Genomic DNA, 12,726 nt, shown 5'->3' with positions numbered 1-12,726 from the left:
AACAATATTAAGTAAGTTAAACCCTTGGGGAGAAAAATCAGTTTGGGAGAAGAAGTCCACATGTGGCAAGAAAGAGTTTCATACCACTCTGCTATTAATTACAGGAACTGATCTTCAAAACATTTTAAACTCAGCTACCATCCTTTCCCAGTGAATTAAATCTCAGATCTGTTCTGTGACCCTGGTCAGTGAGGATATATTGGAGTTTTGAGGCTGACTCCAGAGAGAGGCAAATTGTACCATGAATCTGCAATATGCTGTGCAGATAGCATGAGCCAGTTCTTGGCCCCTGCGTGCACATGTCTTTGCAGGCACAGGCAGAGCTGGTGGTTGATACACAGTGCAATCAGGACCCCCATCAGGAACCATTCAGCTTGAGGGGCCCACTGTACACATCCATGGTAGAAGAAGTCCGTAGCACTGCAGTAGCAGCTGCTCTCTAAGCAAGGAATCTTGCCATTCAAGCTTGGACCAGTCCCCACCTAAACCTTAAAAAAATTTTTTAAAAAAAATTAAAAATAATAGAAAAGTAGTATTACATTCAGCATTACTGCATTACTGCAAGTATAACTGACGTATATAAATTCAGTTGGGAGGAAATTTTAAAAAATAAAATAAAATCTGGGTAGTAGCCAGTCCTAGTACACTGCTAATGCCCCAACAAGTCTTCCAGAGGCAGGATTGGGTATATCATTTCTTTGGTGGGAGGTGCCCATTCTCAGAAGTGTTCATGGACTCCTTGGTTGCCTTTGTAAAGTTGGAGAAGGGCACATTTGTCTTTAGGCCGCACAACCGATGTTTCTTGTAACTCCTCTTGGTGGTTCTCTGATGGTAAATGGCAAATTCCAGTCACTGGTAGGTGATGGGCATCCTTCTAACGAGTGGATGTTCAAACCCTTCTGTGGGAGCCCCGTTGACTGTGCCTGGGAGAGTATGTGCAATAGAAAGATTCAACCTCAGAAAGATCACCAGGTTTGGTTACTACCATAGTGTCCACCAGGTGACTATATTCTAGAGGGACAGGACTATTCTCACGCTCCCTACCTGAAGCTTGACAGGCCATCCCATGCTGCAGGAAAGAGATGCCACAGATCCCTTCTGAGAGAGTTTATATTTACCAGGTTGCATCTTGTGGCGCTGGGTGGGTTGGTTTGCATTGGAGCTTCCATGCTTCTCTCAGCACCAAGAGGAGAGCTGCGAGCCCATGCATTGTGCCTCTTCCAGTGGGGCAACCCAAGATGTCAGCTATGCATCTGTGCTCGCTGGATCACAGGCAATGCGAATGGGTTCTAGGCATTGTTACACAGTTCAGTTTTGACATACAGCTCCACTTCCAGCAAAGATAAGCCTGTTGAACAATTAATCTTTGTTGTTGTCCTGTAGTGATTATGGGTTTGAGCGTTCATCACTGCTAAAATCTGAGTCTAGCACATGCTTTGCTGACTTTTGGTTTCACCCAGAAACTCCTCCTGAAGACTGTCTGTTAGGACATGAATACAGAAGCAGCACAGGGTAAGTGGTTGTGTGTGTGTGTGTGCGAGAGAGAGTGTTTTGTGGTGACTTGTTTGTCCTTGTTTGTCTCCTTCCAACCTTTATGTATTTGTTGCGTTGATTGCCTTTCTAAACAGGTCCACAAGGGTTGGTAATGCTGCCCATCACTGGCTAAAGAAAGCAGATTGGGTTTTATAACATTTTCAGTGTGAAAGGTGTTTTCCAGTTCATTTCCTCCCCCCTAATTTTATAGATGGGTGTCTTAAGTTCTGGGAGAAGTGTTTTGACCATCATCACTGAGGGAGTTTGTGGCAAAGGCCTCCCAACAGACCAGACAAAAATGATATGTCACGTTCCATCTATAAAATGCAAATTGTAGTGTTGTGCAGCCTCAGTTTGCTTCAGGCTGTGCAGGGAAGGGAGAGGGATTTTAACCCTTCAACTTCTGCCTAGTTTCCCTGTTTGAAATTATATCCTCTGCTCTGCTATTAGCATTCTAAAGGAGAAAAGATGTGTCCTTTTAAAATATGCATTTTCCTCTCTAAAATATGAATAACAAAGTAGGGAGATCAGTTCTGAATAGTGAAACTGAGTGGAGGTTGAAGGGTTAACTCCCCACTTCCTTCCCCATACAGTCCTGAGGAAAACTGAGGCTGCATAAATCTCTAGCTTGCATTTGATGGATGGAATGAGAACTGTGGTCTTCTATTAATCTGTTTGAGCCCTAAGAAAGAACTTAAACCAAAGTCATCCACACCAAATTTCAATACTTATATCCGTAAGGTGCTGAGGCGTTTTTGGATTCTTTCTGGCATACAGCATAAATTTGACCTCCTCGTTGCTACTGCAAACCAAGAAACAACATGTATATTTTGAGATGAATGACATTTTCATTGAAATCTTTGAAAGCGATTTATTGGTAAAATTGTTTGTGGGTGGTTGCATTGTTCACGTGTGGCTTTACCAACATTCGCTTCTCCCAGTGTGGACAGGACCCTTTTTGCCATCCCTCATCTGTGTTAAGTGGCAGAAAACTGTGGGGGGAGTCAGCAAGGAGGGTTCCTTCTAGCCACCATGCTCACTGGGTGACCTTGGGCCACATGCACTCCCAAAATATCTTGCCAAGTTGACATGAGGGGAAAACTGGAAGAAGAAAGAAACATGGACGCTGCCCTGGGCTTCTTTTTTTTATTTATTTTTTGAAATTTTTTATTGGTTTTTATAATATAAATTTTCCATATCAACAAACAACAATGAAAGTAATATGAAAATCTAAATCATAACTAATGTTGTTGTAATTATTTAAATACTTAATAAAAATAAAAAATAATGGAAAAATTTTTGACTTCCCCATCACCTCCGTCCGCCTCTTAATAAAGTATTCTATCCCATCGTGATATGATCTGATCTTAATTATTCTTATATCTCAATTAAATTTCATTTACAATAATCTATTAATATAATTAATTACACTTCTTTGTGTTAATAATGTCATCTAATGTCATCTAGATCAGAATAAAAGGTACTCTTCCATTTTCCCCAGTCCTAATTCATATTCACAGTATTTCATCCAAGCCTCCCATTCCCCCATAAATCGTACATTGTCGACACTGCCCTGGGCTTCTTGAAGGAAGGGCACACTAACATGGGATGTAGATGACAGGTATCTTATGGCATCAGCGGACTCCCTAAGGCCTAGTCAGGCGTAATTTTGGAAGTCCCATCAATGGCACTGATCTCCAGTCAGATCAGGACTGTAGCAAGCAGGAAGGGGTGTTCAGACTTACTCCCTGCACCCTTTTCCTTCCACAAGCATTCCCAGTGGAGCTACAGTTTGCCCCACTGAGGAAACATACAAGTTCTAATACAAGTAGATGTTAAGTTTGTCCCAGCAGGGTAAGTAGTTCTGCAGGACTACTTCAGGATGGGGGAAAGGGATTGGGGGGGTGGGGGGAGTGTAACACCCTCCCCTTGCGGTTTGGTCCCATTCTGAATTGGATGCGCTTTCAGTTTAAAAAACAAACACTGGGAACTCCCTTCCTAGAACTCACGGCAGCACCACACTTGATCTGGCCCTTAGCTACCATATCTTGGGGCATCTGAACTAAGAATAAAGGTTGTAACCCACCCTGAGCCCGGTTGGACCGGGAATGAGGGTGGGCTATAAATGCAGGCTAGCCCAATATTGTCAGATCTCGGAAGCTAAGCAAAGTCAGCCCTGGTTAGTCTTTGGATGAGAGACCACCAAGGAAATCCAGGGTTGCTATGCAGAGTCTGGCAATGGCAAACCCCCTGAATGAAAACCCTGTGGAGTCACCATAAGTCAGCCGTGACTTGACATCACTTTCCAACACCATTCCTCTTATCTCTGTCCTACCTGCTCAGGCAGCCTTCTTGGGACTTTCTTCAGCTTGACTTACCAATTACACCTTGACCTCTTTCCGGAGTTTCTCCTTGGGCCTGGCTCTGCCTCTTGAGAACAGCCATGGCCAAGCAGCACTGCTGGCCTCTCTGCCTGATCACTGAATGGCTTGATCCTGCACAATCAGACCTACTAAATCCTACTCATAAGATGTACAGTCTTCTGATAGGTCATCCCCGTTCAGCATCCATACACATCCTCTGCTTTTGTTTTTCCTACAGGTATCGCAAAGTTATCTCTAACGTGTGTGAGGGCGGTGTGGATCTGCAGCAAAACGTGTCTCGGCACGTGTGTCCAGCAACTGCTCCCCAAGGACTGCAGATCAGCATCAAGGGGGACAGCCTGGCAGTTAAGCCCGGAGAAAATGTCACCTTCATTGTTAAACAAGATCAGGTAATCAAAATTTCGAGTTGTGAAACTGGACACTGTCCATTCTGCATAGTTGTTGGAAAACAAATAACAATTATTGTGCTATAGTGCAGAGAAAAAATTAAAAGATGTTTTTAAAATCACATAATAAAAAAGTAAAGACCGTAAAAATGCCCTCTTCCCTAGAAGTAGCAAATTTTATTCCTCTGTATTCATTCATCCTTCTAGTACAGAGATGTTTTAATTACTTTTTTAAAAGTAAAAATATTGATTCAGAAGAAACAAATGTTCTTCAATGCATTTCCCAGGAGACATATATGGCAGCTTAATAATTCAGAAGAGAACGCTCAGAAAAAGGCAAACTCTATTTATTTGTTTGTTTAGGTGTTTGTATCCTGCTTTTTCATGACACTGAATAATTAATGACATTAAAAACAAAGACAACCAAAACATCACTAAAAGTCAGATGTTGTCACAAAAAACATACAAACTGTGAGGCTGATAAAATTTTATACTGTAATAGAAACCCCAAGATCTGAGCAGATTGAATTTACCCAAATTTAGTTTCAACAGTATATGCCGTCAGACTCATAATTCTGAGGGACACCAATCTTCACCTTGGAGCTTCAGAAGAAACAAAATGGCTGCCGTCTTTTGGTCTAGTGTAGTTTATCAGCAATCAATTTCAATTTTCAGAGGCCCACAAGAATAATCCAACCTTATACAGTTTCCCAAATCTTGCCAGAGAAGGCCCTCTTCTAGCTAGTCGTTCCACAGGGGGGGAAACTCTGAAGAAAAATGTAGCCCTGAAAGAGGACAGATGTACCTCTTGAAAAGGGGGAATCAATAATAGATGACATTATGCTGACCTCAACTTCTGCATCGGTGAATAGCAGGAGAGATGTTCCTTCAAATATGTGGCCATAAAGGGTTTCATACTTCAAAACCAGCACCTCAAATCGTGCCTGGAAACGCACAAGAATTCAGTGTGTGAGATGTGCATGAGATGCAGACAATGCCTCCCATCAGACAAGAGGCATACTGCCGCATTCTGCACCTGCTGCAGTTTCTGTGTTACTGTCAATGGCAGCCTCACATAGAGCATGTTACAGCATTGTAATCTGGAGGTGTAGGATGTACGGGTCAATGTGGCAAGGAGGAGAGAGAGCTTTCAGATCAGACAGACAGCATCCTGACCACAGCACTCGCCTGTTTCCCAAAAAGCAATGCAGGGGCCAGGACCACTCCCTGGCTCTTCGCATGCTCAGAGAAGGACAGCACATTTCTGTCAAGCTTAGGCAAATCAAGCATTTACCCGGGAAACATATTAATTCTGAGTACTCTCCAGCAACTTAGCAGAGGAACAGAGTTAACTCATCACTGTGTGGAAGTGCTTCACAGCCCCCAGATCTCGACTTTGTAACTCTCTCTGCACCTTCATCCATTCTGTGGAGGCTCAACTTAATTTACTTACGCAAGAAAGTTTTTTTATTGAATAGCTTCAATGTAATACCGTATATACTCGGGTATAAGCCGACCCGAGTATAAGCCGACCCCCCCAAATTAGAGGCCAGAAAAGGGAATTTCTTATTGACCCGCGTATAAGCCGAGGGGCAATAAGAAATTTCCTTTACCCTCAATGCTGCGCTCTAAAATGGCGGCCGGCATTTTAGAGCGCAGGGCCCTTGCCCCAGGTCGCCCTCCCGCCGCCTCCCAGGCCCTCCCGACCCACCCCGACCCCAGTGCCATCCAAGGGGGGGAGGGGGAAGAGCCCCTGAACCCACTACTTACCTGGAGAGGCGGTGAAGCGGCGGCGGCGCGTCCTTCCTGGGCCGGTAGGAGGCCCCTCCAGGCCGCTGCCGACCGGAGGAAGGCGCCCAGGCGCGTGGGCGGTAGCGGCGGGACAGGCAGGGGCCTCCCAGGGCCCCTCCCGGCGGGGAAAATGCGGGGAGGGCCGGGGCAGCCTTCCTGCGGCTGCAGAGAGGCTGCCCAGGGCCCCTCCCGGTGGGAGAAAATGGCGGCGGTTGCCGGGGGGGGGGGCCAGGGCAGCTTCCCTGCGGCTGCAGAGAGGCTGCCCAGGGCCCCTCCCGGCAGGAGAAAATGGTGGCGGGGGCCGGGGGGGGCCAGGGCAGCTTCCCTGCGGCTGCAGAGAGGCTGCCCAGGGCCCCTCCCGGCGGGAGAAAATGGCGGCGGTTGCCGGGGGGGGGTGGGCCAGGGCAGCTTCCCTGCGGCTGCAGAGAGGCTGCCCAGGGCCCCTCCCGGCAGGAGAAAATGGTGGCGGGGGCCGGGGGGGGCCAGGGCAGCTTCCCTGCGGCTGCAGAGAGGCTGCCCAGGGCCCCTCCCGGCGGGAGAAAATGGCGGTGGCTCGGCGGCGCCGGTGTTCCCCCCTCTCTCCTCCCTCCTCCCCCCTCCCCCCTTCTACCGTATTGACCCGTGTATAAGCCGAGGCCGGCTTTTTCAGCCCTTTTTTTGGGCTGAAAAACTCGGCTTATACACGAGTATATACGGTATATGTGTATATGCAAGTATTACAAAGTCTTAAAAGTGTTAAAAGTGTATACAAGAAAGTTCTACATACTCTTTAGTTTTAAAATCCAATACTTGAAATATAACAGTTAAAGAAGTCCGATTTAGTTAAAAGAGTCTGATTCACACAATCTATAATAGCATATAAGTAAGTTCATACATACCAAAGCCAATCTCTTCTGAGATCCTCTCAGTCCAAAGACTTCAAGAGATCTAACTTTCTAGCCTTTTTCTTCGTATATTTATACTGTCCAATATCTATTACATAACATGGTTTCCACTCCAAGAAGTATACTACTGCAGTTCAACTTTAGCTGAACGCTTTCTGTATACTCCCATATAAGTTCTTCTTCCAGCAAGACTATCTGTTGACTGAACAATATACTGAACAGTCAATACAAGATTCAGCTATTTCAGCTAATCCATACATCTGTAACATTTCATTTTACAAACATCTTTATATCTCAAGGAATGCGGTGAAAATGAGTATATTCTTAATATCCTACTAATATTCTAATATATATAAACTTTAAAACAGCATAACGTCTATTGAAATGCATCTTGTAGTTGGTTGCTATGGAGTAGTTTTTTGTTGAACAGAAGAACACTACCATAAAGTCACAGCTTCAAAAGCTGAAAGGGAAATGGCTACTTCAAAGCATTTCCTCTGATATTAGACTTGGCACAAATTCCATTTTATAGATCTTTTTTGAATACATTTCTGCATTCACATTTAGCTGTTCACATTTAGCTGTTCACGTTTAGCTGAATGTTACTAACCAAGCAACTTAGAACTGTCTTTTGAATGAATGAATGGGAGACATGTCCAGGCTTGTTTAGCTTAAAGCTTCTATATGAAAGCCTCATATATGAAAGTTTCATAATTCAGAAATAGGTAAATTCTGTCTATGAACTACACTAATACATCAGTTCATACGTTCCATATGTTAAAGCCTGTAACATGGTTAAGAGTGGTGGACTCTAATCTGGAGAACCGAGTTTGATTCCCCACTCCTACATATGAGCTGAGGACTTTTATCTGGTGAACCGGGTTTGTTTCCCCACTCCTACACATGAAGCCAGCTGGGTGGCCTTGGGCTAGTCACAGTTCTCTCTGAACTCTCTCAGCCCCACCTACCTCACAAGGTGTCTGTTGTGGGGAGGGGAAGGGGAGGCGATTGTAAGTCAGTTTGAGACTCCTTAAAGGTAGAGAAATTCGGGGTATAAAAACCAACACTACTTCTTCTTCTGCACCCCACCTGAGGGTCCTGACCCATGTGTTCAAGACAACTGGTATAGGCCAGTGCCGTCAACTCTGGCTGGTTCAGTTCTCCGTGTCTCAGGTAGAAATGGTATTTTTCAGCCTTTCTACCCAAGTTGTTGCAACTGAAGATGTGAAGAACTGAACCAAACCTTGGCTTTTGGGTATCTTTGGGGAGCCACCTGAATTGGGTTCCAGGTCTAGCGCCCCCTCCAGTGCCCCACTCTGCAGGCCTCAGTGGCCTCAGCTTAAAGTGGGGAAAGGGTTAAATCTCACCCAAGGTCTTCCTCCTCTCTTTCTGGCTCTATCCACTGACAGACAGCATCTTCTCAGACCCTTCCCTGACCTTTTATAGGGGGATTAGACTGACAGTGTGTGACTGGCCCAAGCAAGCTTCCATGGCAGAATGGGCATTTGAACCTGGGTCTCCCAGATCCTTGTCCAGCACTCTAACCACGACACCACACTAGGGCCGTTAACACATGGCCATAATCAAATTTGTTTGTCCCTGGCCAATCTCACATTTGGGCAAACAAATTCGGCTGCTTTCACCGCTGGGTAGAAGGCACTGCCAGGCTGTGTCGGGGAAAGCCGCGGCGTCACTTTTTCCTCCCCCCACCCCACCTGACCCACACCTCTCTCTCCCCCTCTCCCCGCGCTAGGCTTGCCAGGCCCCGTAGCTCCACCGGCAGGAGATTTCCGGGGCCATGGCTGTGGTGTGCGATGCGCACGCCCAAGTGACGCGGATGCTGTAGTGATCTCAGCCAAAACTCTAGGGTTTCCAGAGAGTTTTATCCGAGATTGCCAGAGTGTCCGCGTCACTTTCGGGTTTTCCCTAAAGTGATGCATGTGAGCACGTGCACACAGTGCCCACTGGCCATCAGCTGGCCGGCAGGCAGCCTGGTGGATCAGCGGGATTTTACCCGCCACCCTACCCCGCACTCTCCTCCCCCCCCCCCCCAGCCGGCGTTTGAAGCTCACATCCAAGCAGTCTGCTGCCTGGATCCCCGCTGTCATAGGTGAAGTGGCGGTGGCAGCCCCTTCCGGTGCCAGGTTCGCGCACTTCCAGCCACCACAAACCTCCACTCGGCAACGTTTCGCTGGGTGATGGCGGGGATGCAGGCAGCAGGCTGCTCGGAGATGAGCTTCAAACGCCGGCTGGGGCGGGGGAGAAGGTGCTGCCACTGCTGCTCTCCCCACCAGGGCCGGGCAGTGCCTTCTACCCGGCGGGGAAAGGAGCGCCGCTGCTGTGCTGCCGGGGCCCGGACGTCTCCTGGTGGGGAGTCAATCCGGGCACCCTGTACGCACAGGCAAGCTCCTTCCTCTGTTGCACGGCTTCCATTTATGTCGCAATAACAGAGGAAGGCGTTCTCCCGGGAATGTAGCGAAAGGGGGAGGGGTCAACACGCACTTGTGCAAAGAACATGCGTGGGGACCTTGCCAATTCGCTGCATTCCCGGGAGAAAAGAGGGAGAAAGTGGCCATGCGTTAATGGCCTAGGTCTCAACCTGAGGGCCTTGTGGAAGCATCCTGGTTTCTCCTTCCTATGCTCTGATCAATCGTTCTCCACTAACCATAATTCTGCTTTAACTGTCTTACAGCGCATTCCTGAGCTGCTGGCGTGCAGGGACTGTGGGGAAGAGGCGCAGCTGCGCCTCCTCCCAACCCATTCCCCGCACACCCCCAGGACAAAAAAAGCCTTTTAAAGGCTTTTTCCGTTTTCACTGGGGCTAAAAGCCCCATTGAAAACAGCGAGGCTGCGCCTGTCATACTCAGGAGTCTGCCTCTAGTATCCCTCAAGCAAACTCATCCAGACAGGTAGATCTGAAGCAGTAATACTTTATTAGGAACTAATAGGCAAAATCAAAGAACTGACGGCTCACAGGCAAGCAAGGTTAGCATTCGAGATCTCTAGGAGGTTACTTGCTTAAAAACACTAGTGCAGAAGAATAAGATAAACATTGCCAGGCAACAGCGAGATAGTGGTTCTCATGAGTGGAGACAAAACACTCTGCAGCTGCGGCGCAAATGAAAGTATACACAGGAGCTTCAAAACCCTGGGAACCAAGGACTTGACTTGTGGCCAGAACTTGGCCTGAACTTATGTCAAGAGCCTGACTGGACCTTGCATTCAGTTAGGAACCTGACAGCGCCTGCTAAAAAGCTGACGCAGCAAAGCCGTCCTGGCCATTGGCGTCCAGGGCCAAAAGGGCATAGGGAGCTGCCTAATGGCAGCTCCGCCCCTGGGAACACCCCGGGAACACCGGCGCCGCAAGTCTCCACCGGCATTTATGCAGCAGGGAGACTGTGCTGGCAGAGGAGCAGCACACAGCTCCATGGCACTCAAGTGCCGACGGAACTGCCCTCACCGCCAGCGTAAGTGCGTCTTGTACCGTGATTAGACACACGCTGGTGGCGAGGTTATGCCTCCTCGTAAGGGGAATCAGCCCCCAGCCTCAGGAATGCACAGTTAGGGTTGTGGAGCACAGTTTCTAGCAATATGGGTGGGCTTTTAAAAAATTAGTTTTGAACAGGCATAACAGATTTCATTGTGGTATTCCAGTTTACAAGGAAAATGTATTACTAACAAACAAGTTCTCCTATAAAAAAGCAGAGGAAATGCTGAAGAGGCACAGAATAGTTTCCTTTATTTCAGACGCTTTCTGAGCTGGTGTTTTTAATAATCCACTGACTTGTCTCTTGTTTTTAAGGAGAAAAGTGATCATCTTCAGCACAGCCAAAGGACTGGCAGTAATTATCTCCTGATGTCTAGTTTTGTTTGTTTCACATTGCCAGGTTTTGTCATGGAGCTAAGTTTTTAGAACTCTTATTTTGGTCCCTCTCAATTTTTCACAGGGAGATATTTTAAATACAAAATATCAACTAGACCATGGAGACGGCTTTAAGGCCACATATGTGAACCTCACGTTGGCAAATGAGCCCATTCAATACCGCTATGAGAATCCCGGGGTTTACCGTGTCTCGGTGACAGCAGAAAATGCAGCAGGCCAAGAGGAAGCTGTTGTGTTTGTTCAGGTTCACGGTAAGTCCTGAGCTTTCCCCCCTTCATTCCCCCCCTGCTTAGACTCAATGATGATAATAATTAGTAGCAATAGTTCTAAATATTGTCAAAGGCTTTCACGGTCAGAGTTCATTGGTTCTTGTAGGTTATCCTGGCTGTGTAACCATGGTCTTGGTATTTCCTTTCCTGACGTTTTGTCAGCAGCTGCGGCAGGCATCTTCAGAGGAGTAACCAAGACCACGGTTACACAGCCCGGATAACCTACAAGAACCAATATTTCTAAAATTCCATCATTTAGGGATTTATTTATTGGATTTCTACCCTGCCCTTTCCCAACCAGGTTCAGGCTCAGGTTGGCTCACAACCAGAAAAAATGTCATAGTAGCTCGTAATACACAATTTAAATTATGCTTTAAACCTATTATTTGAAATTCTAAAAAAAATTCTACAGTCTAAAAATTCCAGAAAAATTCCAGAGAATTTCTGATGGCGCCATTCATGTTGAAACAATGACAAAGTAAACAGTCAAGAAGGGGGAACAGGGCAGGGACAGGAATAAGGTAAGGAGGCCAGCCATGATGGAACTGTCACACCCCTCCACCATAGGCCTGGTGGAACATCTCAGTCTTCCAGGCCCTGCGGAATTGAGCCCTGCAGGTCCTGGGTCTCACTTGACAATTTAGGGAGCAACCCTAAGAAGGTCTGCCGAGAAGTAAGTCTCATTTTATTCAGTGAGGTTTACTTTGAGCGAAGGCATTTTTATGACTTCAGCCCTAGCCTCTTAGCAATTGATGGACAAACGCTTTTGTCAGACTGAAGATGTGGCCAGCTCGCTCATCATGTGGCGGTCACATGTCTGGGTGACACTGACCATACTATTTATTTGTATTTTATTTTACTTCACTTATTCTCCAACATGTCTCCCCATGGGGCCTCAAGTGGCTGACAGCATTCTGCCCTTCTCCCATTTTATCCTCACAACAAGTAGGCTAGGCTGAGAGTCTGTGACTGGCTGAGAGTCTGTGACAAGGTCAACCAGCGAGCTTCTGTGGAAGAGTGAGGATTTGAACCCAGATCTCCCATATCCTAGTCTGACAGTCTAACCGCTACACCACTCTGTACTAGACAAGAGGTAGGAGAGCTGTTAATTTTTGTGTACTTCATGACAGCCATTTCCGCAGTCTCAGCACTCCCTCTCCCAAAAAGCAGCTGTTATCGCTACAGGAGTAAAAATATTTATTTCCCCCCCTGCAGAGTTAAGAGCAGCTTCAGGGGAGTGACTTATATTGGGGAAACAGCAGAGGCTGACAAGGTCAAACACTCCTTCTCTGATCAAACCGGCAGCCCCCCCACAGCTGCCTTAAAATACAACATGTTTTAAAAAGGAGATTTAGGATCTTGCTTAGGGTTGCCAGGTCCCTCTTCACCACCAGTGGGAGGTTTTTGGGGTTGAGCCTGAGGAGGGTGGGGTTTGGGGAGGGGAGGGACTTCAATGTCATAGAGTCCAATTGCCAAAGCAGCTATTTTCTCCAGGTGAACTGATCTCTATCGGCTGGAGATCAGTTGTAATAGCAGGAGATCTCCAGCTAGTACCTGGAGGTTGGCAACCCTACCTTTGCTCCTTAAGTGTCCAAA

At 46.9% G+C, this 12,726-nt stretch overlaps 1 protein-coding gene across 1 annotated transcript in view; it reads left to right on the top strand.

Annotated features, from left to right (window-relative positions):
• SORCS2 (sortilin related VPS10 domain containing receptor 2) overlaps positions 1–12,726 on the top strand; it is a 211,845-nt gene that overhangs the window by 167,159 nt on the left and 31,960 nt on the right. Inside the window, exons 17-19 of the mRNA XM_056862280.1 lie at positions 1,384–1,512; positions 4,135–4,306; positions 10,926–11,112. Coding sequence (XP_056718258.1) covers positions 1,384–1,512; positions 4,135–4,306; positions 10,926–11,112 — 488 coding nt within the window. The remainder of the gene's footprint in view (positions 1–1,383; positions 1,513–4,134; positions 4,307–10,925; positions 11,113–12,726) is intronic.

The sequence above is a fragment of the Euleptes europaea genome, chromosome 17 (assembly GCF_029931775.1).
Source record: "Euleptes europaea isolate rEulEur1 chromosome 17, rEulEur1.hap1, whole genome shotgun sequence".
NCBI lineage: Eukaryota > Metazoa > Chordata > Lepidosauria > Squamata > Sphaerodactylidae > Euleptes > Euleptes europaea.
The sequence above is the reverse complement of the archived record's forward strand: the minus strand, read 5'-3'. Positions and strand labels throughout refer to the sequence as shown.